This window comes from Leopardus geoffroyi, chromosome C3 (assembly GCF_018350155.1).
Source record: "Leopardus geoffroyi isolate Oge1 chromosome C3, O.geoffroyi_Oge1_pat1.0, whole genome shotgun sequence".
NCBI classification, from domain to species: Eukaryota; Metazoa; Chordata; class Mammalia; order Carnivora; family Felidae; genus Leopardus; species Leopardus geoffroyi.
The window spans coordinates 147598163-147623057 of NC_059338.1; the positions used below are offsets into that span (position 1 = coordinate 147598163).

At 41.2% G+C, this 24895-nt stretch overlaps 1 protein-coding gene across 3 annotated transcripts in view; it reads left to right on the forward strand.

Moving 5' to 3' along the window:
* The window catches only part of ATP6V1H (ATPase H+ transporting V1 subunit H), a 108253-nt gene that overhangs the window by 15494 nt on the left and 67864 nt on the right, over positions 1-24895 (forward strand). For 2 of the 3 annotated variants that reach the window (XM_045455315.1, XM_045455317.1), the window contains exons 5-8: positions 4399-4512; positions 5195-5299; positions 8437-8490; positions 22252-22349. In XM_045455315.1, coding sequence (XP_045311271.1) covers positions 4399-4512; positions 5195-5299; positions 8437-8490; positions 22252-22349 — 371 coding nt within the window. The remainder of the gene's footprint in view (positions 1-4398; positions 4513-5194; positions 5300-8436; positions 8491-22251; positions 22350-24895) is intronic. The other variant, XM_045455316.1, reaches the window with a different exon arrangement.

Genomic DNA, 24895 nt, shown 5'->3' on the forward strand with positions numbered 1-24895 from the left:
TGCTTATCATCTGAGACTTTTCCAGTTGCGTAAAGTTCCTATTTACTGTTTTACTGTCCCCGAACACAGAGGGGCCTCCCTTATTCATAGTTTTGTATGTGCCACCAGAGTATAGTCTAGATTGAAATTGTTGGTGTGCAGAGCAGTTCTTTTCGAGAAGGGCCACCTGGGCCGCTAAATCCAGTGCCTGACCACTTCTTCGGGACTTGAGGAATGGTGCCAGTGTGGTTGCTTGTGTGGAGCATTGTTCTGTCAGTTTACAAAGAAACACTTACTGATGGCCTGCTATGTGCCAGGCGCTGTACGAATTGTTAGTGAAGGTACAAAAGTTAAGAAGAATGGTGTTGTCTACCTAGGACCCTCGTTTTTAAAAATTTTTTTTTTATTTAAAAAAATTTTTTTTTTCTTTTTTTTTTTTCAACGTTTATTTATTTTTGGGACAGAGAGAGACAGAGCATGAACGGGGGAGGGGCAGCGAGAGAGGGAGACACAGAATCGGAAACAGGCTCCAGGCTCTGAGCCGTCAGCCCAGAGCCTGACGCGGGGCTCAAACTCACGGACCGTGAGATCGTGACCTGGCTGAAGTCGGACGCTTAACCGACTGCGCCACCCAGGCGCCCCATGTAGTGATTTTCTAATGCGAGTAAGGATCCGTGTCCAGCCTGGGCTGATGCAGGCCTGTCTGAGAATGACTTCGGTCTCTCTCAGCGCTTTTTTCTTCCATAAAGTTAAGAAAAATGAGGAATGATGTGGTCTGCCTTGGTTATCCTGCTTACTGGATAGGATTGCACCTAGAATGAGCAGGCTTGAGTTCATGTGCAGACTTTGCTTTTATTTATATGTGTATACGTATATACAACACACACATGCGTGCACACACAGATATTCTCATTTTTTATACATATATCTGTAAATTAGAAACCAGGAGTTCACACTATCTCCAGTTTGATTTCAGCTCAACACCAGAGTTCATTCGAGTCTGCCCTTTCCACGTTCGTAACTTTCTTCTGTGACAGTGAGATCGTGAGCCCTTCTTACCCTTTGTGTATTTACTTGTCTGTTCTGCCCTATAGCACAAGGAAAGGAGTTTCAGAATTGCTGACCCATACAACTGTGAAAAATGAGCCCTTTAACTAGAGTTCAGTATTTGTTTGCATTACTTTTTCTTTAAGCTGAGAATATGTAGTCAGAGTATTGTATTCAGAATAGTTATATTATTTTTCTTGAAATACAGTTCGATTCACTTGTATTTTTTGATATTCTACTTATCTTTTTCTCATTCTTGTTGATTTTTATTATTTTTGATTATGTAAAACACCAACATGCTTCCAGAAGTCAAAACTATATAGAAAAGATACAATCAGAGAAATGTCACCAAACCCTAACTCCCCATCCCTGCATTCCCACCTATCTTTTGTTAGGTAACCAGTATCATAGATTTCTGGTTTTATCCTTCCTGGTTCTTTTCTCCCCTTGCAGAAATAGTCAGATACATGTAATACGTTTTTTTTTTTTCCTTCTCTTTCTTTCTTTCTTTTTTTTTTTCAAATGTTTATTTTCAAGAGACAGAGCATGAGCAGCGGAGGGGCAGAGAGAGAGAGAGGGAGACACAGAATCCGAAGCAGGCTCCAGGCTCCGAGCTGTCTGCACAGAGCCCGTGCGGGGCTCAAACCCAGGAACTGTTAAGGTCGTGGCCTGAGCAGAATTCGGACGCTTAATGACTGAGCCACCCAGGCGCCCCATATTTGTGTCTCTTTCTTACAGAAAACATGTAGTAAATATAATCTCTTGTATTTTGCTCGTCTCACCTAACAGAATGTGCCAGAAATCATTCCATGTCAGTTCATAGATATTTCCCATATTCTCTTTTGATAGCAACAGAGTACTGTTTTGTTTTTTTTTTTTCTTTTAAGATTTTATTTTTAAGTAATCTCCACACCCAGTGTGTGGGGCTCAAATTTCCAACCCCAAGACCAAGCGTCACACGCTGACAGCCAGCCAGGTGCCCTGCAACGAAGGACTCTTTTAGTGGATGTACTGTGGTTTACTTAATAGTCTCTGATGTGATGGACATTGAGGTTGGCTCATATACATATTTATTTTGGTTTAATAAAGTTTTTATTATTTTTTTTCATGTTTATTTTTTTAAGAAAGAGAGAGCAAGTGAGCAGGGGAGGGGGCAGAGAGGGAGAAAGATAATCCCAAGCAGACTCCACTCTCAGTGTGGAGCCCGACGTACAGCTTGATCCCACATCCCTGGGATGGTGACCTGAGCCAAAAGCGAGAATCAGATGCTCAACTGACCAAGCCACTCAGGCGCCCCTAAAGTTTTACTTTTCAAAATGTCCATTGGTTTGTGCCACCTCATGAATCTTCACCAACAGCTGGGACATCTCTGGTGTTTCTGGTGTAAATTACTTGGGCTCTGTTTTGAAACTAGTTAAGAAGTGCTTTATAAGGAGCCCTTGAAGGACTTCCCTGGCCAGGGAACCACGAATTTCAGTCTCAGGTAACAAATAGGGTTTATAACCTTTATAGTTGGGAAGTTGTTTGGGGTCTGTCATGTGTCAAACGAGACAAGGTTATTGGGCATGTCCCGAACTTTGCCTTTGGACCACGTCTTTTTGGCTTTGCCTTCAGATTTGTTCACTGGGTCTTTGTCTTTCTTGGCCAACTTTATGGTATCTTCTTCTCATTGTCCTTGGGTGGTATCACAGAGCTGGGGGGAGCACCCTTGCTAAGATGTTGGACGAAGAGTGGTTCCAACGTTTTGTAATTAGAAATAATGAGGCCCAGAATAACCTTGTGCAAATGTATTTTCAATTGGTCAGGAATGTACTTCATGGTAAATGGCTAGAAATAGGATTGCTGGGTAGAAGAGAACTACATACGTAGTTTTGTTAAGATATTGCCGTATAATTCCATTTTGCAGTCCCACCTACGTATGAGAACACCTGTGTCTCTACAGCCTTGCCAACAGAGGGCATAGTCAGACTTTCACATTTTTGCCAGTCAAGATGGATCTACAGTTGAACACCTTCAGATGTATAGTTTTATTTCTTCTCCTTGTTGGCCTGTTTTTATGAAGTGTATGTGGAGGGATGAGACTTAGGTAGCTGACGTTATCCTCGGCTATTGATTAAGCATATTTTATAAATTGATTTTATTGGTACAATTTTAGTAACCTTGAGAAATTTGCACATGACCCCTATCGTTTGATTTCTTGCGCTGTTTAAAAAATACTGTAATTATAAATGTTATCCTATTTTTAACCAGTCATTTCATTCCTTAATACTTCTGGGTAGAATACTTTCGGACAGAATTGCTTGCTTTTCCTCATGTGTTTAGTGTTAGGCACATAATTTTGAAGATGACGTTGTTTTCTGTGCTCAGCTATCAACAGGAATTGTTAAATGCCTTTGAGAAGAAGGGCTTTTCCCATATTCTCTTAAAGGTTTGTAACTTGAGAACCTGGAACAGTGATGAATGGAAGATGCATTTTTAAGCAGGAATTGAAACCACAAAGGACTAGTCAAGGGAGATGGGTTTTAAACTTACTTAAAATGTAAAAAATAGTGTCTCTTCTTTCTGTATGTAGGGTCCTTGGTTTATTTGTGTGCCAATGATAATTACTGTTTTAACTTGAGAAATAATCCACTAATGGAGTAAATGATGACTTCTGCAAATTTTGAATCCCTTGATAAAATCATTATCGTACCTTGCAATTGTTATTCCAAACTGTGATGACTCATTACTTAAGGAGATGTTAGTCTGCTCCCCAAATAGGTAGGTAACTGTAAGCACAGACCAAAATTAAAACCAATGTGTTTAAAAAGAACTAAATGATCTGAAAATTGTTTGTGTTTTTTTGTGATTTTACCAAATATTGCTACTTGGCAACCATATTCATTTAGTGAATCAGAAAGTATATTTCAGCCAGTGAAACGTACAGAAAACTTAGGTGAGAGGTAGCGTTTGCATGATTTGAATTAAGAATTAATTGTTCCTCAGATCCTGCTTATCTGCCTAGTGTTCCATGCTGTGTTTTGCTGTCTTTATCCGCCCTGCTTTTCTGTCGTGATTGTCAGGAGTAACCCGATTTTATTGGTGTGGAGACAACATTGGGAAGCGCAGGTCAGAGGTGCAGGCTCAGAAATGTACCTTAAATTGCTTTTCCCCGCATGGGTGCGGTCTGCTAGCTTGGCTCACTTGACTTAAAGCTAATCATGATAATTAAAGGTATTTTGAAGTATCTATGCCTGCCCCGTCACCACCCCCGACCCGTAATAGCAACTGGCAGAAGAAGACACAGTGATGGGACCCAGAACGAAAAGTTGAGAAACTGCACAATAGAGAGATGCATTCTGATGAGTGATATCATTTCTTTTCTTGTTTCAGGAAAATCACCAGCGGGTCAGCATTTTCTTTGACTATGCTAAGCGCAGCAAGAACACCGCCTGGTCCTACTTTCTGCCGATGCTGAACCGCCAGGATCTCTTTACTGTTCATATGGTAAATTTTGAATTGATTAAACTTCTGATCTGGGGAAGAAACACTCTTGGGCTATTTATGACTTAGTAACCTCCCAGTTCCCCCGAGGAGTAACGGCTGTGATGTTAATTTTTCAAAGCAGTGTTTCCATTGATGTGTAGTAATCTGGGGGTATCGGGAAGACAGAGGAGATGGGGTTGCTCTGAGAGAGTTAAAGTTTCGTAGAGTATTTGTTGAGGTCATGAGCATGAAAGCCTTTGGTAATTGCATGTGCGAAGAGCTTTTGATTGTCTGTGGCAGGATTAACCACATTTTACTACAGAAATTAAATTTTGTTTAGTTGTTTTTTTTAATGTTTATTTTTGAGAGAGAGAGAGAGAGAATATCTTTATTTTTTTATTATTATTATTTTTTAATATCTTAAGCAGGCTCCACGCTCAGCACGGAGCGTGACGAGGGGCTTGATCCCACGACCCTGGGATCGTGACCTGATCTGAAATCAAGAGCTGGACCCTCAACTGACTGAGTCACTGAGGTGCCCCCCAAAATATATTTTCACAAGTGAAATACAAACTTATTTTGGAGGAGTTGGGTATTAAAAAAAAATCTTGCAGCAGAATGGTTATAAGAGTCCTACTTTTTAAGGTATATGGTGTGATTTTTAGAATCAACATGGCATTCAAGGTCATTTCTTATTTTTCAGGCAGCAAGAATTATCGCAAAGTTAGCAGCTTGGGGGAAAGAACTGATGGAAGGCAGTGACTTAAATTACTATTTCAATTGGATAAAAACTCAGCTGAGTTCACAGGTAAAAGATACTTTTTCTAGTATCTTTGAAGGGAATGTGACGCCCATATACAGATTCTTATGGTAATTGTATAAATGGTAAATAAAAAAAAAACGTTATATTAAAATAATGCCATTTTGAACTACTCTTAGGTATGGTAGTATGCTTCACTTTTTCTTTCTTTGACCACCTTCAGCTCAAACTTTTCTGTCTTTTCTGCCACTTGGGGTTTTCCATTCATGCTTTTCAGTGGATGAGGAGGATCTTCCTTCCTGGGGGCTAACCACCATCACACAGGCGGGGGACCGGAGAGGACTTGGACGGCTCCAGAGGGGGGACTCTCGTAAGGCTTGCAGGAAGTGGAAAGAAACAGTGTAGCAGGAGACGGGGTGCAGGCCCCGAGGCTAAGAGACTTCAGGTGCAGCTCCCACGTCTGCCGTGGGACCCCAAACCTCCGAGATTTGTGCGGGAAATCTTGGATTTGGGCAGAGCTCTTCATTAGTTTGTAGCCGGGATCATTTACGTCCTTCTGGTCACAGGGTCAGGGCAAGCTGTCGACCAGTTACACCAATAAACAGAATGGCGCCGGGTGCCGCCAGGGACTTTTAAACTGCAGACAACCCGTTGCAGATCAGGGGTCAATCCAGTTATTCTAGTCTTGCCCAAGAGTCCATACAAGGCTGCCAGGCCCCCCGCCCCGGGTAAGCCTGGAGCTGCCGGGTCTAGCTTCGAGGTAACCGTCACTGTGGCACCTTCCCAGATGCACCGTATCATCGTGGGATTGAACATTTGGGCCTGAGGTTAGACATGAAGCCTGCTTGTGGCCATCTTGGTTGCTTTCAGACCTTTCTAGCTCTACTTCCCCACGGAGGAAAACAGCTTGCTGGTTGAATGACGGGAAAAATGAAAGGTTTTCTGTTTTTGTCGTCATGGTTCCCTAGAACAGGCAAAAGATAGGACAGTTATGGTGGCTCAGTGGTTCTTTCCTTTAGGCTTCAGTGACTGATACCAGTGATAAGAGGGAGACTGGGAATGGCTCGCAGAAGAGGGGTGAAGCGAAGGTGGGTGGGGGAGGAGTACTGTGGGGAAGAAAGGGTAGAAGAGAACGAGATTTTGGCGTGGGGATGGCTCCCGTGAAGAATGGGACCAGGAAAGTAATACTGGTAGTGTATTGTCTGTGTTAGAAATAAACACAGTAGTGTTTTGTCTGTGTTATAAATAAAGGTCTATTTGAAATAAAGTTTTGGAAAGTTGTAATTCAGATTTCAGGTGACATTTTAATAGATTCTAATTTGAGGCATAAGAGAGAGACACGGTGACATTTTCCTTGGGTTTATTTTTTGTCTTATCGTTGTTTGCCTTTTTGGGAAGTCTAATTAATTGCCTTTTATATTTGGACAGGGATATTTTGGAGTGTCTTGAACACGATTAAGTATTTTTTATATCAGTAGCATAAATTTTAAGTCTTTTTGGCTTAATTTTTAAAAGTATTTTTTCTAAGAGCCACAGATTGGCAGGTTTTACTGAATTTGTGAGGTATTTAAAAAACACACTTAGAACACGAAAAATAGGGAACACGAAAAATAGGTGTGCAAGGATGAGATTTTAAATTTCTAAGCGTATGGCATTTGGGATCCGAACGCTTAAGCTTCCCCTCTCCCCTCCCTTTTTTTTTTCTTTTTTGAAATTAGTCCTTCCTTTGAACATTATTTGTTTTAGCGTTAGCTTTATGGTGATGATAGTGAGGCTCTATTGTAACTGGATTCATAAAATGAAAATTGGTAGGAAGAATGTATACTGCAGTTTGCCACTAACATTTTGGGTTGCTTCATGCTAGATTTTTCCTCGCAAGAATAACATTTATACCATGCCTCGCAGATGATTTGTCGCTTCTGGAATGATTACGGTTATAACTGTGTCCAGGAAATATCCTTATCATCGCTAGTGCAAGCAAAATATTTCAGTGTCTAGAACAGTTTTCATTAGAACTAAGCTTCTTGGTATTAGATGAATGCTTTTCTTTATCTTTCTGGTGCGTTCTTTTTTATCACCTAGTCTTTGGCTTTCTTTGGTTATGGTATCGCGTTTCTGCTTTGCACGTCCTGCTACGAGGTGACTCTTTCAGAGTGCCAGGCCCCGTCTGGCTTTGCTTCTCAGAGTCTGGTCACTCCTTCTGCTAGGATCTGAACTGCATTGTCTTTCTCGCCACGGGCAGACACTTCTTCCACAGCCTTCTATCAGGGTCCAATTACCGACTTCTTGTTTAAAAGAATGAAACAGGATTATTTGGGATTCTATTTGCTACTTTGCCTAAATGTCATGTGATGGCACTGTATCTGGAAGGTCTCTTCTTTTCTACCATCGTTAGTGTTTTCTCTCTCATAAAAAGGACCACAGTTTCATAATTCGAATAGAAATACATTTTCAAAAGTCCAAAATAGTTGCAGGTTTGGGTTTTTGGTTGACTTCATAGTGACATTTAGGAACTTTTTCTTTTTTGGTAGTTTAAGCATCGTATATAGGTTGGAGGGCTTCATGCCTGGCATTTAGTACATAATAAATACAATTAGTTTGAATAAAACTGAATAAAAATATCCTTTCAGAAATTCATTACCACTTTTCTCTTGCACATTTAGCCTTTGACCTTCTACCTTTCCTTGAGTCATTTCTGTAAGTCATTTAGACATTATGTAACGTGTGAATTTCTGATTGTCATTATAAACTTACTAGCATTGCTATGGATAATCTAATGTTAAGTTCTGTGTAGTATCTTCCCATTAATTAGGCACCTGTTTTGAAAGCATTGCCACAGAAAAGAGTGTAGGTAGTTCAGCTTAAGACAATCATCTTACCTGAAAATCAGTTCAATAAGTAAATCCTGAGACTTGGAAATTTGCACCAGCTTCACTTAATGAAATTTAGCTGGAGCTTAGTATTCAGTTTATTATTGTTCCTTTTTTAATTATTAAGTTATCTGGGAGAGTGTAATATTTAGAGTATTTCATGTCGCCCCCATGCTTTTTATTAGCTGATGATATTCCATTAAGTAGGGTTAAGAAAAAGAATTATGAAATTTGCTTAGCTCCCTTTTGTAAGCTGATAAATTCAGATAAAAATTAAAAACAAAACTAAGTAATAAGTTATTTATTTCGTAATAGAAACTGCGTGGTAGCGGTGTCGCTGTTGAAACAGGAACAGTCTCTTCAAGTGATGTAAGTATATTCCTTCTTAATTCACTGGCCTCCTAACACCATGAACATAAGTTATTTTGAGTCATTTAAAATTTTAACGATGTTTTCTAGTTCCGCAAATGTACATCTGTGGATTTGATACCGCCTCCGGTTAGGGTAGTAGCATTGTAAAAATCGTACGTGTGTGTGTGTACATAGGCACACGCACACCATTTATAAATATTTATGGTCTCTTGGGAGACTGGAGACTTGTTCTTCCTTGTTGCTCTTCTTTTCGGGTCACTTCATCTCGGACCCGAGAATGAAAGCAAGAGTCTGAATTCAGATCCACAACTGGAGTGAATAGTTGTAAAGTTGCTGACGTCGAGCTTCAGTTGTCTGATAACCTCTCCAATATCTGTCTAACGGATACGTGAACAGTATGTCAAGCAGTGGGAAACAGTTCAGTGATGGCTTTGAAACTCGTTACTTGCACTGTGTTTCTCAAGGCTTTATGTAGGGCTACATGGTGGCCAGAACCCCCACCCGCCCCCTTGTTTTTTTTGGCCAAACTCTCCCCACATTTTTGTAGAGCCAAGAGGTTAGAGGTTAAAATGATTCCCGTCTCCCAAGTTTCCTTCTTGATTCAAATTGTCTTCCCTACTTGGGAACAGCTTATCTTTGTTGTACTCAGAATAGCTCAAGAACAGGCAATGAGTTTGGACAAGTAAGGGCCAGCCTGAGTAGAGCCGGTTGAGACAAAGGGACAAAGAAACTTAGAAATGTAGGTGAGGTGCGTCTGTCTTCATTTGTTGGAAATATATCTGGGGAATTGGAAAAAGTCTTTAGAGGACAGTGTCTACAACCTGCCTATGGTACCTAAATGAAGCTCTGTGGAAGCCATCTAATGTTCCTACTGATTCCCAAGACGCCCATAATCTGCATGGGATGTGTTTGTGTGCCCTGAGACTGTAGATGGCAGCGGAACCCATTTTCAAAGCCAAGAGCAGGGCTTCTCTTGGGGCATGGGTTGAAGGATTTGACAAGTAGCATGTTAGGCCAGAAAATAGCTGTTAGCCTTCTGAAATGGAATCAGAACAAGGTGAGCAATCTTGTGGTCAGAGTGGGGTAAACAGGTGCTAGGTTAGAAGTCTAGATATTCTGCCATAAGCGCATGTTTAAATTGAGAGTCTTTATGACTCGAATTTCTACCAGTTTGAACTTTTGAAAAGTTATTTAATTCATGTGTTAGACTTACTGGTAAGTTTTTTTAAAGGTGTTTTCAGAATCATGTATCTTACAAACTTACTTGCTTGTTAATGTGTTTGTAACTTATTAAAGCTTACACAATGAGTTGCAAGCTCCGGTGACATGGCATTCTCATTTTGTTCTTTTCTGTCCAGTGTATTGGGGGAAAAGAACTAATTAATTCAGTTGGCAGCATATTAGTCAAAGTGGTTTACCTGGTAGACTCCTCTCCATCCCTCCCTAACAGAATTAGCATTGGGTAATTGTGAGTGAGGAAAAGAAGGCCTTTGATTTTGACCTTTTTCCCTTTCATACCCTTCAAACTTGAGCACACTTGCTGTCTCTTCCTGAAAGTTCCTACTTTTTCAGATGGCTGTCAGCTTGGAAGGCAGACTTTACTAAGTTGAGCATAAGGTGTTAACCTTTCGTCTGCTACTTGCATTTTAATAGGGGAATCTGGGTTGGTAACTAATGTTTATTGAGCTCTTACTATGTGTTCAGTACTGCTTTGCTCATTGGGCATTTACATCTCTTTGATATTCACGCTCCCTCTCGGATGTAGGTCTTACCGTAAGCCACACTGTATAGATGTGAACAGTGAGGCTGCACAGAATGGCAGCACCGTCTTGCCCAAAGTCATTCAGCTAACGAGTGACAAAAACCCCGAAGAAAGGAATTGCTTGCCAAGGGAACTCCTTTTGAGGCAGTGGAAGGGGAATTGGGTCTGGGGGCATTCTCCACGTTGCAGAGCCTGCTCAGACTTGTAAAAATATGGGTAGTATATCTTAAAATCCCTTTAGGTTTTCTGAGCATAGAAAAGGTTTGGGAAATTGCATTACGTGATATTGCCACTTGATGGCAGTATAAAACACAGGTTTTACACTTCAAAATGTGAACTACGAATGATCTAATAGTCTTCTCTCTTAAAATGGCCACGGAAGCCTCATCTTGAGTTATAAGTGGATTATTACAAACATTTTTGTTTAAATGACATCACATAAGTGGGCTTGCCTTAGAATGCATTATGTTGTTTTTGCCCAAATATGAAAATGTTAACCAACATCAGATCTGACACACTCACCTTAAACTGTTTGGTTCTTTACTGCCTCTTGAAAGTGAGTACTCAGTCTTCTGTCCTTCTGAGGGAGCCACACAAGCCATGGAAGTTGGTTGGTGCTGATGTCCTGATAAAAAGGCACATACTGTGATCTGTCACGAACGGCAAGACTTAGAAGGAATCTGGGAATTTCGTGTTTGTTTGCTCGTTTTCTTTTCCCTCTGTCTCCCTTCACTTGCACCCATGTGTGAGGGAGCAGGGTGACTTCTCATTTGGTCCTGATCTCTGGCTGTTTTGTTGTAGATCCAGTTTAGCATTAGTTATTGCTAGATGAACATTGTTTCACTGATGGGAGTAAGTAAGTGCAGGAAGTTGATGTGTTCTCCTTATTCCTTATTTCATCTTGCCTTTTAATGTTCTGGATCCATTCTGTCCACCCGAACTCTCCATGATGATGGAAGTGGCCATTGTGGGAGCCACCGTGTGGCTCTCGAGCACTCGGAAATGCGGCAAGCGCGAGTACGAAAGTAAATTTTCAATTTTATTTAGTTTGTTAACTTTGTTATCGAAGTATATATCACATACCATAAAATCCACCCATCTGCGCAGTTCAGGAGGTTTTAGTATATTTACAGAGTTGTGCAGCCGTTACCACAATCTAATGTTATAACATTTCAACCCCTCAGAAAGAAACCCTGTACACGTTAATAGTCATTCTTCATTCCTGTTCCTTGCTCCCACCCTCTAGCAAACACCAGTCTACTTTCGGCCTCTCTCTTCCTCTTCTGGCCGTTTCATAAAATTAGAGCGTACAGCCCGCGGTTGTCTGTGACTGTCTTCTTTCACTTAGTGTGATGTTTTCAAGATTCATGCATGTTTTAACTCATATTTATAATATTTGAGAATGAGAGAAACGAAATTTAGGGTTTTTTTTTCGGCTTTTGGCAAGATTTCTTAAATTGTCTTCGGTGGCGGGTCTAATATCCTCATTCACATGAAATTCGTTTTACTCTTGTCATTTAATGCTGTGCCCATGTGACACTTTTCAGTCTTCCGCAAGAGGTAGAGTACTCGGTTTAGTTCTTCACTGCTTCGTTGTTGAGCACATGAGGAGTATCCCCGAGTAGCTGGAATGAGTCCGGAATTCCCGTGTCAGGAATCCATACAGTTTGGGCCTCTTGTTTAACTGCGGTCTGCTCTAGCTGGCGAGTCGTGAGGTCTGTGAGGACCCAAAGTAATTCACAAAGGATGTCTGTGTAAGTTTGACCTGAAGCGGATCTTGGAGGATTTTCATTGTTCAATTGCCTTTTATCTTCCTGCCACCAAATTAATACATCTTATTACACACTGGGGACCGTTAAAATGTACGCACAGAATGAACGTTAAGGAGGGAAGATAAGAATCTGTGCGTTTTGTGTCTCTGATCATATTTTTGGAAGGATTATCCAGAGGTATATTCTGGCAGTACAAAAGAAAATTGAGTGGTAAGGTATTTCAGTACAAGACTTCCTTGTACAAATCATTGTCAAAGCATAGCAATGATTATAACAATAAGTAATCTAAACTTGTACGTTAGATGGCTTCTTGGAAGTTGTATACAAAGCAATAATTTATAAAGTAATATTTTCTCAAGTTCATAATGATTTTTCTGCATTGGATGACTAAGCAAATTAGGTTGAAAGCAATGCTTGAAGGAGGTTGAGAAATTTGTAAATTAATAGTGAATTGTGTTTTTTTGGTAAAACTTAAGTCTAAGACTAAATTATTCTCAATTTGGGCATTAATTTAATCTAGGTATTTTATGAGTATTGACTAGAAGATCTTTTTGCGTAAGCCAACTTCAAGAGAATGTTTGCCCTTCTGTATTTTAGTTCCTGCACGTGAGGTAATAAAAATATACCTTACCATTGTTTTGTGCCTTGCAGAACTGATGTGAGTTCAGATTTGAGTAGCAGATGGTTTCCTTTTAATTTGTTAGGGCTGATATTTCCCTTTGTTGATGATAAAACAGTTTTGAAGAGTTTAAGTGATTTGCCAAAGATAATTTGGCAAAATTCTTGATAGGCAAAGCCTCTCCCCTTTTCCTTTCCTTCCTTTGTCTTTTTTCTTTTCTTGCTTTCTTTTTTTTTTTAAATTATGTCTTAACTTACACAAAGTAAAATACACGGATTTTAAATGTTCAGCTAAAAGAATGGAAATGTCACATGTCCTCGTACTCAACACTTCCCTTTGGCTCAACTCTTACCAAGGTTGTGGTTATCATGGAACCTAGTACCATAGATTAGTTTTGCCTAATCTTGAACTCTTTTGTAATGGAATTGTATTCAGTATGAACTCTTATGTATCTGAATTCTCTTGCCAATATTGTGCCAATGAAATTCATTCAGACTGCATTTAGCAGTGATTCATTCTTTTTTTTTTTTTTTGTAAGTTTCTTTATTTATTTTGAGAGGAAGAGGGAGAGGGAGAAAGGAAGAGAGAGAATGAGCAGAGGAGGGGCTGAGAAAGTGGGAGAGAGAGAGAGAATCCCAAGCAAGCTCTGTGCTCCATACTGAGCCTGATGTAGGGCTCGATCCCATGACCCTGAGATCGTTACCTGAGCTGAAATCAAGAGTTGGATGCTTAACAGACTGAGCCACCTAGGTGCCCCTAGCAGTGATTCACTCTTTTTATTGCTGTGTAGGAATCTATTAAATGAATATTTTCTATTCTCTTGTTAATGGATATTTGGGTTATTTCTAGTTTTGGGCTGTTGTGAGTAATCTTGCTGTGAACATTCTTGTACATGTCTTTTGGTAGATGTAATCACTGTAATCACTTATGTCTGGAACACTTAATTCTAGGATGGAATTGCTGGGTTGTAAAGTATATATAAATTTAGTAGATACTGCCAATCCGTGTTCTAAATCAATTTACGTATCTGTCAACAGAGAATGAGAATTCCAGTTGTTCCATTTCCTTACTGACATTTGACATTGTGTTGTGTTATTTCTTAAAGCGAACGTCTGTGGTAGAGTTAAAAATCACACACATAGGTGCGCATACTCGTTTTTAGTTCTGTGAGGAAGGATTCATGTAATTGTTATGAAGCGTTAAATACTTTTCGGACTGTTGAAATGGGCAGTCCTCCATTTCATGTAAAACTGGCTTCTGGAATTTATTTCAGTCAATTTTGTGTTTGAAGAGTTCAACTTAGTGCTTCACCAGGTCTGCTCTGGTGTACATTTCACTGTCTGTGGGACAGATGCCTTTTACTGCAATACAGACGTGTTATTTCAAGTGCCCATGATTCCGGGATTTAAGTGAATATTATCTTTGCTCTTTCTCATTTAGTCTGTACTTAAATCCCAGCATTACAGCGGGGCACCTGGGTGGCTCAGTCAGTTGAGTGTCCGACTTTGGCTCAGGTCATGATATCGCGGTTTGTAGGTTTGAGCCCCGCGTCAGGCTCTGTACTGACAGCTCAGATCCTGGAGCCTGCTTCGGATTCTGTGTCTCCTTCTCTCTCTGCCCCTCCCCCACTTGTGCTCTGTCTCTCTCTGTCTCTCAAAAATAAATAAACGTAAAAAAAAATAAAAATAAAATCCCAGCATTATGAAGGTTAATATTGAAAATGTATCTATAAACATTTTATAACATTAGTTTACTTGGTACAATCTCACCGTAGTTTTTATGTTTATCTTTTGTTGCCAATTTACTTTGTAATTCCTCAGTTTTCAAATTAGCTTGTAAATCTGCAGAGTATGGATCCCTGAGACCATATTTGCCAGGAAGGTGAATTTTATCAGTTGCTATTTTCCCTTTGCTGTGATTATTCCACCACGATGTAGGAGAGTTTGCATTTCAGCGACATTGGAAAATTTACCCAAGTGATATTCTCTTAAATGTGTTGAGAAGTAAACCTATTTCTCTATACCAGTGAGGTTTGCTGCAGTGAGAGGGCTTGTTGTGGCCAATTCTCAGCCCGGGATGTCTGGTGTAGCACAGAGAACTCTAGCTTAAGCCTAAGAGAGTGGACTCCTAGTGCCAATCCAAGATTAACTCACTATTTTAATTTCAACAAATTATATCACCTTTTTAAGCCTCATCTTGAGAAATTGGTATCATAGTATTTCCCTTTTATTTTTAATTTTAATTTTTGTTTGAAAGGGCTTTGAAAAATACATGGGTTAATAAATTGTTTTTATTAAAAATTCTTAATTTCTTTTTTGACAGTTGTTTTTTTAAGTTTACTTATTTATTTTGAGAAAGAAAGAGAGACAGTACAGGGGAGGGCTAGCAAAACCCGACATGGGGCTCGATCCCATGAACTGTGACACCATGACCTGAGCCAAAATTACCTGGCTTAACTGACTAAGCCACCCAGGCGCCCCTACCTTAGCAATTTAAATGGCAACTATTATCTGCCTAAGTGAGTGCTTTTATCATAAATATTTTCTAGTAAAATAGGATGATATAAGGTGCAGCCAGAATTGACTAGCAATTCATATTAGTTCTTAAATTGAGATAAAAGAAAATACTAGACAATTTCATAAGATCCATACTACCAAACAGATTCAGTTTTGGCTCCAAAAGGAAATAGAATAATAGTGCTCTGTTGTATGTATTTCTGCAGTATTGATTGTTATCAGCATAATATTTTGGCCAAACTTTCAGTTACTGAGCCATCTCTGTTAGAGCCCCATTCATTTGGAATTTGTGTAAGATAGGATGTTGGTTTGTATTTCTCGTTTGTTCGTTCAATCAAGAAATAGGTATTGAGGTACCTGGGTGGCTCAGTCGGTTAAGCATCTGACTCTTGATTTCGGCTCAGGTCACGATCTCATGGTTTGTGAGCTCGAGCCCCGTGTTAGGCTTTGTGCTGACAGTGTGGAGCCTGCTTGGGATTCTCTCTCTCCCTCTCTCTCTGCTTGCTCGCTCGCTCGCTCGCTCTCTCTCTCTCAAAATAGATAAACTTAAAACAAAGAACCATGTATCGAGTGCCAACAGGTACAGTGCATGGTTCTAAAGAGTAGCACTGAACAAGATGGGCAGGACTCCTGGCTTCACAGGCCTTCATTTTACTCAGGGAGGACAGCATTCGACAAGTTAATTAGGCTCTTTGATTATTTTAGTACCCTTGTGGCAAGGCTTGTAGGAAAGGAGCACGGGTCCATGAGGGGGTGGGGGGGGTGGTCTCATCTGGGGCCAGTTTGCTCAGGCTTCCTGAGGAAGCAGGGGATAAGCCTGCGCCTCCAGCGGAGGGAAGCGAGTGGAGAACATCGCGGGGGAGGGAGAGCAGGCGGGGAGATGAGGCAGGTCCAGGACATTCAGGGCCTTAGGGATCACAGAGGGCTTTAGAACTTCTCCTTGGCAGGGGAAAGAAGCCATGGAAGCATATTAAGAGGGGGAGTCACATGGCACAGAGCAGCCATGGGAAGGAGGCCAGCGTGGCACCAGACCTGGTAAGCAGTGCTTACCAGAGCGTCAGCACTGCTCCCTCGATGGCTGCGCGCCTTGCTTGTTTACTTTCCTGGGCTTCTGTCACTTGTCTCCTCAGCATCGGGTGCCTCCAGAGAGCCTGTGTAACAGAATGGAATTGCTGGGTTGTAAGGTATATGTTAGTTTAGTAGATGTCGCCAGTCAGTGTTAAGTCAATGTACAGATCCATCAACAAAGTATGGGAATTTCCACGTCTCCCTCTCTGCATTTCCTGTTTCCTTTTCTTAACAGTATTTTTGTTGCTTTGGATTTGTCAGATTCCAGCGCGCTCTGTAATTTACTGCGTGTGTGTGTGTGTGTGTGTACTTTTCCTCTTTCTGCATTGGACTGTAAACTCCCTGATGGAAGGGATTGCGGTCTATTTGTTCATGGTCGTGTGTCCAGTGCAAGAACAGTGGCGGGGCGCCTGGGTGGCGCAGTCGGTTAAGCGTCCGACTTCAGCCAGGTCACGATCTCGCGGTCCGGGAGTTCGAGCCCCGCGTCGGGCTCTGGGCTGATGGCTCAGAGCCTGGAGCCTGTTTCCGATTCTGTGTCTCCCTCTCTCTCTGCCCCTCCCCCGTTCATGCTCTGTCTCTCTCTGTCCCAAAAATAAATAAACGTTGAAAAAAAAAAAAAATTAAAAAAAAAAAAAAAAAAAAAAGAACAGTGTCTTGCACATAGAAGGCACTCAGTAAATACCTGTTGAGTGAGTATTGAGTATAGACCTGTAGAGTCTTTCTGGGGAATAGTTGAGAACTTAGAAAGATGGAGGCCTTATGTCCCTTACTAGTTTCTGACAGTGCAGGCAATCTGAGGTTGTAGCTGTCAAGCAGTTTTTCTACAACTGCAAGGGCAAATGGGCTTCTTCGTCTTTGGTTGGATTCTAAGGACAAATACATGTGAAAATAAAGTGGAATCCCTTCTGCTTATCAGATAATATAAGCAACCAAATAGACGCTGTTGAATTAGGGAATACGTCTTCAAAGTTGAGAGAGCACAGGGGGGTTCCAATCTTCATGTAAATGGTTAAAAATGCAGTAGATCTCTATGTATAAGATTAAATGGAAAAAGAGACTTCTAAGTGAAAGTTATAGTATAATCTTATTTTTTTTTCAAAAAAGAACATATAATGCATAGAAACTTTCTACAGTATTACACAGAATATCTACTAATAGTGATTACATCGTAGGAATGGTACTGAGGGATGAGAAGAGGGATGTTTTATTTCATGCTTATGCTGTATTGATTGAATTTTTAATCATAAATATGTACAAAGAATTTCATGTAAAATTCAGGTCGATACAAGTCATATTAATACACAAATGTTAATGAGATTCTGTGCTATTTGTCTAGTTTATAATGTACCTAGTACCCGGAAGCAGCTCACATAGTGATGGTGCCTGTTACCCTTGGGTGTTCCAAGCATGGCATCAGGGAAGGTCAGCTGGAAAAGCGAGGCTCTGGTACTGCTCCAAGGGACGGCACGGAGATCTCTTCCTCGTTTGATTCTCTCTTGTGGCATTTCTGTGTGGAAGGAGCAATCTTTGATTACCTCAAACACTGCTTCATCAGCGTTTGTGATGGTGGTTTGTGATATCATCCTGTGAGATAGACTGTTTCTCTGCCTTTTGCTTCTTGTTCAGTTTGTCTTTGTTTGAAATCTTTTGACGTTTCAGGGTTTTCTAATTAGCAACTGCAGCTTTTTCAGGAATACTTTTTATTTATTTATTTTTAAGTTTACTTATTTATTTTGAGAGGCAGGGAGGAGCAGAGAGAGGGGAGGGGGAGGAGAGAATGAATCCCAAGCAGGCTCTGCACTGTTAGCATGGAGCCTGATGTGGGACTTGATCCCACAAACCATGAGATCGATCATGATCTGAGCTGGAATCAGGAGTCAGATGTTTAGTTGCTGAGCCACTCAGGTGCCCTGAGAATACTTTTTAAAGTCCTGATAGAATAGGAAATGGTAGCAGAAAGAAAAATATATACAGCAGGAATATCAAGATTGTGTTCACATTGAACCGTATGGAGGACAGTAGTACATTTCTATAATTATCACAGAAATCAGCTTAAGGGAAATGACAGTATGGAATTTGGGGGCTTCTATATTTTGTCCTTTTTTTTTTTCCAACGTTTATTCATTTTTGGGACAGAGAGGGACAGAGCATGAACGGGGGAGGGGCAGAGAGAGAGGGAGACACAGAATCGGAAACAGGCTCCAGGCTCTGAGCCATCAGCCCAGAGCCTGACGCGGGGCTCGAACTCACGGACTGCGAGATCGTGACCTGGCTGAGGTCGGACGCTTAACCGACTGCGCCACCCAGGCGCCCCTATTTTGTCCTTTTTTAAAGAAACAGTATCTTGGTAGGCAGAAAACTAAAATCACTTCACTTGGACAAAATATATGTTAAAACTTCAGGTTCTTGGGTGCCTGGGTGGCTCGGTCGGTTAAGTGTCCGACTTCGGCTCAGGTCATGATCTCATAGTTCATGGGTTCGACCCTGCGTCGGGCTCTGTGCTGACAGCTCAGAGCCTGGAGCCTGCTTTGGATTCTGTGTCTCCCTCTCTGTGCCCCTCCCCAGCTCGCGTTCTGTCTCTCTGTCTCTCAAAAATAAACATCGAGGAAAAAAATTTTTTTTAAACTTCACGTTCTGCTTTTTTCCTCTTAAAGCCAAATGGCGTGCATGTGCGCGCCCCCCCCCCCCATATTCACACAAAGGGCAAGAATAGAGTTTTATGTGTGGCACAAGGAAGCAATTAATTCCATCTGGAGAAATTAGAATACAGTAGTAGATGCAGAAGCAGACATGTATTGATTATTGAATGACAGATACCACCGAAAACTCTTTTGTACATGAACTAATGAAATTATACCCACATTCCACGGGATTTGTCTTATTATCACCATTTTATAGGTAGGAAGCTCGTTCAAGGTCACGTGGCTTGTAAGTGGCTGAGTGTGATGGGCTGGTGCGAGAGCCTTTGTTCCTAACGCTCATGCTGTGTGTTACCGCCTTCTGTTCATGGCAGAGGAGTTAACAGTTGGTCTGAGACTTGACAGCAGCTGACCAATCCAGACAGAGAAGAGAATGGGGGAGAGAGCTGTGCAGTCAGTAGTCGGAGGGAGAGGTCTGGTTCTCAGGTGAAAGTAACTGTTGAAACTCTTAAGGTCACTGGTGATCCGAGCATTATTAGTGTCATTATTAGTGGGTGATAAGATACGAAAGTGAAAATTTGGTGACGATTCTTTTAAGAAACGTTTCTGTATTGGGAGATAGAGAGATGCAGAGGTTGGTACAAAGTTTAGGGACTTTAAGGTGGGAAAGGATTGAGTATATTTAGAGGCTGAGGAGAGGAAACCAATCCGAGAGACCGAAGGTGTAGGAGAGGGGTCTGATGGACGACACCTCACGTGGGAGGAATGGGAGGTACATGTTGGCTGGGGCTGAGGGTCATGGACAGGAAGTTTTCCCGTCTCCTAGGCGAGAGAGGGGCAAGAATGGCTGTAAGTATAATTCAGTTTTTGGGGTGAGATGTTGACAGCTGGTGAATCTCTAAGTAATGGTCCATATATTTTCTCATAGTGCTGAGAGTGAGGGAAGAGAGTGGGACAGGATAGCGGTGAGTGAGTGTGTGAGTGGCAGAGAGAACAGTCTAGAATTGCATGACGGCTTTGCAGGATTGTATGATTTTCTTTAGCAGTATTGAATTACCTTTGTCTGGGACTAGAGATGGTGATTTGTTGGCTTGATCGAAGCCTTATTTAGAAAAAAAATGGTTGAGTAATTTTTATACATGAGAGTAATAGGACAGTGTAAGTGACAGATAAGGAAGTGATATAATTTACTTTGTTTAATTGAAGGCAATAATTCAATCATCTGCCAATGTTGCCTTGACTGTATACTTTGTTTTTTTTGTTTTTTTTTTTGTTTTTTTTTTTAATTTTTTTTTTTCAACGTTTATTTATTTTTGGGACAGAGAGAGACAGAGCATGAACGGGGGAGGGGCAGAGAGAGAGGGAGACACAGAATCGGAAACAGGCTCCAGGCTCTGAGCCATCAGCCCAGAGCCTGACGCGGGGCTCGAACTCCCGGACCGCGAGATCGTGACCTGGCTGAAGTCGGACGCTCAACCGACTGCGCCACCCAGGCGCCCCATTGACTGTATACTTTGAAAGTGATTTCGGGACTGGCATTTGGACTCCCTCATTATGTATAATAGGCGTGAGTACAGTTTTAGAGCCAGGATCTTTAATATGCGCATTTATAATGTGAATCCGGAAGCTGTATGACAATGAAGAATCCATATTTGAAATGTATCATGTTTTTCAATGTAGCATAGTAAAATGGACAGGAAAATAGGCAACAAGAAATTTCTGTGTTGAGGGGCGCCCGGGTGGCTCAGCTGATTAAGCGTCCAGCTTCGGCTCAGGTCATGATGTCACGGTTCACAAATTCGGGCCCTGCGTCGGGCTCTGGGCTGACAGCTCAGAGCCTGGAGCCTGCTTCAGATTCTGTATCTCCCTCTCTCTGACCCTCCCCTACTCATGCTCTGTCTCTCTCTCTCTCTCTTTCTCTCTCAAAAAAAAACAAAAAACAAAAACCAAAAAAAACATTAAAAAAAAAAAAATTTTTGTGTTGAGAGGAAGTTGATGATAAATGGAAGAGGAGAGAGTGCCCTAGGTTGCATTTTTATTCATTATATGCGGAAACCTTGCTTAGGCTATTCCTCTAAACAAGAAAAATGGAGTTCATCTTTCAAAAAGGATTACTACCTGCTGACTAAATTGGAAAAATAACATTTTTTTCCAATTATGGAAGATTATTTTAGAACTCAAAATTCACATTTTTTTTTTTTTTTTTTGGTCATTTCTGTTAATATTTTGAGTTTGCAGGCAAATTGTATTAATGGATATATTGTGCTTTTGGGAAACTGTTCGCTACTTTTAAAATCTAAGATAACGTTTTCTTGATATCCTTTGATACTTCCGCCAAATGTACTTCTATCGTTGTGTTTTTGTGATCGAATGCCTGGAATTTCTTTGAAGTGTTAGGTTTTAACGAACTTTGTTTGAAAACATAGAGCCTAGTAGCAGCGTGTGTATTAGGTTTTGTGAATTTCTATAACATCCGTGATTCTCTCCATTTTCTTTTCTTTTATTAGCATGTTCTTTAAGGCTAGAGTCTGCAGCTTCCTCTGCTCTCTCTGTTCTTCTAGATGGGGGGCGGGAGGTTCATGGTAAATATTTGGACAAGAACCCAGGCCGGGTGTTGCTATTAGCTTTACTAAAACGGAGGTGCCTGTATTGTTCCTGGGGGTATTATTCTGTCTATTTCAAGTTCCAGATTTAACCTCAGTTTTTCTAGAACAGTGCTGTGGAACTGATACCTGTTAAAAATGATAGAGCACCTTTTTCAAATGTTTAGACTTCTTATGTGCTGTATGGTGGTTGTTTTTTTAGGTCCCCATTTATTGCATTTCTGTGCAATGCCTGGTTCTATGCTAAAGGCATTACTTAACTTAGTCCTAACAACACTCCTTCAGGATGTGTGGGCTGTCATCCTCATTAAGGACAAAGGTATTGAGTATTGGGAAGGTTCAGTGACTTACGTCCGTTTAAGTACAGGCCCATCTCCAAGCGTAGAGTTTTATCTTTTTAATCTTACTCAACATTTCTACGGTTATGAAGAGCAGTATCGTCTCTACGGTGCCCCGTTCCGGGCTGAGTGAGACATTGCGAGATAACACTTACCAAACCACAACAAGAAAAGGGTTACTTCTTTCCTTGATTTCCCTGTGTGCTGAGTAATCTTGAGCTATGTAGGTTTAACCTGGCAGAGAAAAACAGCCTCATCTCTAGGAGGTAGAGAGAAAAGCAAAAACGAAGGTTGGTTTTTGAAGATATGTTAGGGACATTTGGATGTTCTGATGATAAGAACCTCTAGCTAAAAAAAAAAAAAATCCAGACTTTCCGTGTATGCACGATCCACGCCTTTAAGTGCTCGTCAACCTGAAACCTTGTCCTTCTGCTTGTGTAGAGTTCTCAGTACGTGCAGTGTGTCGCCGGGTGTCTGCAGCTGATGCTTCGGGTCAATGAGTACCGCTTTGCCTGGGTAGAAGCGGATGGGGTGAGCTGGTGAGTGCCCTTTCGCTTTTAACGTCGAGTAACATTTAAAAGCTTCCCCCCTTGACATTTGCAAAGAAATTAATGCACTGAATCATCTAAAGGGAGGTGTTTTTTTTTTTTTTTTTTTTTTTAAGGCTGTTTAACAGTGGATTATGCTAACCTTCATGGAAGTCCGTAACTCCTAAATGAAATGCTTCCCCTCTCCCTCACTTGGTCTGTTCTGTTTGTAAGAGGTTAAGGACTCTTAAAAGCCTGATGCTTGACAGAACAAATTCTAGGTACTCAGAATAGAAAAAAAAAAAAAACAATTATAAAATATCTTGTGGTAAATGCAGGCAAAAATCAGCAAGAAAAGGTCTTATCCAGAAAAATGAATGTGACCCATTCTTTGTTATGCTGTGTAATTAGCCCATTCTCTGTGGGGTCCTAATTTGCAGGCTCAGAAACCTTGAGGGGCTGCTCTCTCAGGTTAGCAAATGTACTTATATGAGAACTCCCCCCAACACCAAAACAAACAATGGTCTCTTTTACTACCAGAAAGTCAATTTATTTATTCATTATGGGAGATCTCATGCTTTTTTTTTTCTTTAATGTTTATTTATTCTTGAGAGAGGGAGACAGAGTGTGAGCAGGGGAGGGGCAAAGAGAGAGGGAGACACAGAATCTGAAGCAGGTTCTAAGCTCTGAGCTGTCAGCACAGATCCTGATGTGGGGCTTGAACTCATGAGCTGTGAGATCATGACCTGAGCTGAAGTCGGACACTTAACCGACTGAGCCACCCAGGTGCCCCAAAATCTCATGCTCTTCAATTAGACGCTCTTTTGGGTTGATGGAAGATGTTTATCTGTTGGAAAACGCTTCAGGAAGCTAGTTTGTCCGCAGAGGTTCGCTGGTGAGAAAGAGGACCCGATTGATCTCCTGCTGCTGGGCTGTCACACGACTAGGCTGGTGTCTCCATTTCCACTGTAGGCATGCACCTGCCAGAGGGATCTTCCCAGCCAGTGTTTGCATGACACTTCCTTAGCTGGGTGACTTTCTCAAATGGCCTTCCTTATGAATTGCCTAGAATTGTCATCAACTACTCAATTGTCATCAACTCAGTAAATTAATAATCCTTTTTAAAAAAAGTTTATTTATTTTGAGAGAGACTGAGCACAGTGCGGGAGGGGCAGAGAAAGAGAGAGAGAATGAGAGAGAGAGAGAATCCCAAGCAGGCTCCATTCTCAGCATGGAGCTCGATGCGGGACTCAGTCTCACGAACTGTGGGATCATGACCTGAGTGGAAATCAAGAGGGGGACACTTAACTGCCCGAGCCACCTGGTGCCCTAACAAATTAGTAATCTTATATTAACATGTAAAATTTCAATCTTTTTATACTTATTTAACCTTCAGTATGTCAGGAAAAACAGTCATCACAATTTGCCATGTGGACAATTTTCAAAAATATATATATTTGGTCATTTTATGGATAATTGGTAGACTTATGAATAAAGCAATAGTGAAAAACAACCATTAGAAATTCTGTAAGAATTTTTTCATGGTAAGTCTTTTTGTAGTAAGTGAATTTTGGTGCACCAACATCATAAAAGATGAAAGAAAACCATCACATATCCTTTTAGCAAAATGGAGTGGTGCAGGCTCTTGTTGCAAAATATCGTTGGAGGCTTTCACGTTGAACAGCTAAATAGGTGAGAATACCCTATTTCCTTTCTTTGTCCTTAGAAACATATTTTCACTTATTGCCTCTTGAGTTTGAGAAAATGCATTTATGGTACAGTCAGCTGAAAACTCACAGTGTGAGGTTTCACGTATGTGACCCAATTTTATCATCATTGTTAATAGAATGCCGTCTGTCTCCGCTTTCAACTTCTGATTCATCTAATAATTACGAGACACCTTCCTCAGGTAATTGCCATTATGGATGGAAAATAAAAAGTTCTGAATTCTTCGAATTTGCAGTGTTCACACAGTGTCAGGAGACTCAGCGGAAGGACTCAAGGGACCCAGCATGTAGTCGTTCTCACGGCTGGGATTTATTTTTAGAGACAGTGGATCAGGCCGCGTCTGGAGGAATTCATGTTAGGCTTCCGTATGTTCTCTCCCCACAGTAGTGGGGGGTCGCACGGCCTACTTTTTCCCCAGTGGTGAAAACGTAGCAACATTTGTGTGACGTTTCTGTCCAGGAATCCCTGTAGAGACTAAGCACCTGTGGTTTTCAATTTTTTTTTAATGTTTATGAGAGAGAGAGAGAGAGCGCGCGCACACAACAGAGCATGAGGTGGGGGGGAGGGGTCAGAGAGAGAGGGAGACACAGAATCCGAAGCAGGCTCCGGGCTCGGAGCTGTCAGCACATAGACGCGGGGCTCCAGCCCACAGACCGCGAGATCATGAGCTGAGCCGAAGTTGGACACTTACCGGACTGAGCCACCCAGGCGCCCCAGGCACCCATGGCTTTTATTGGAGGTTTATCAGACACCCTCTGCCTACCACGCAGCAAAATTCCAGACTCCAGAATATATTGTTTAGGTGCAGTGAGCCATCTCTGTCATTCAGG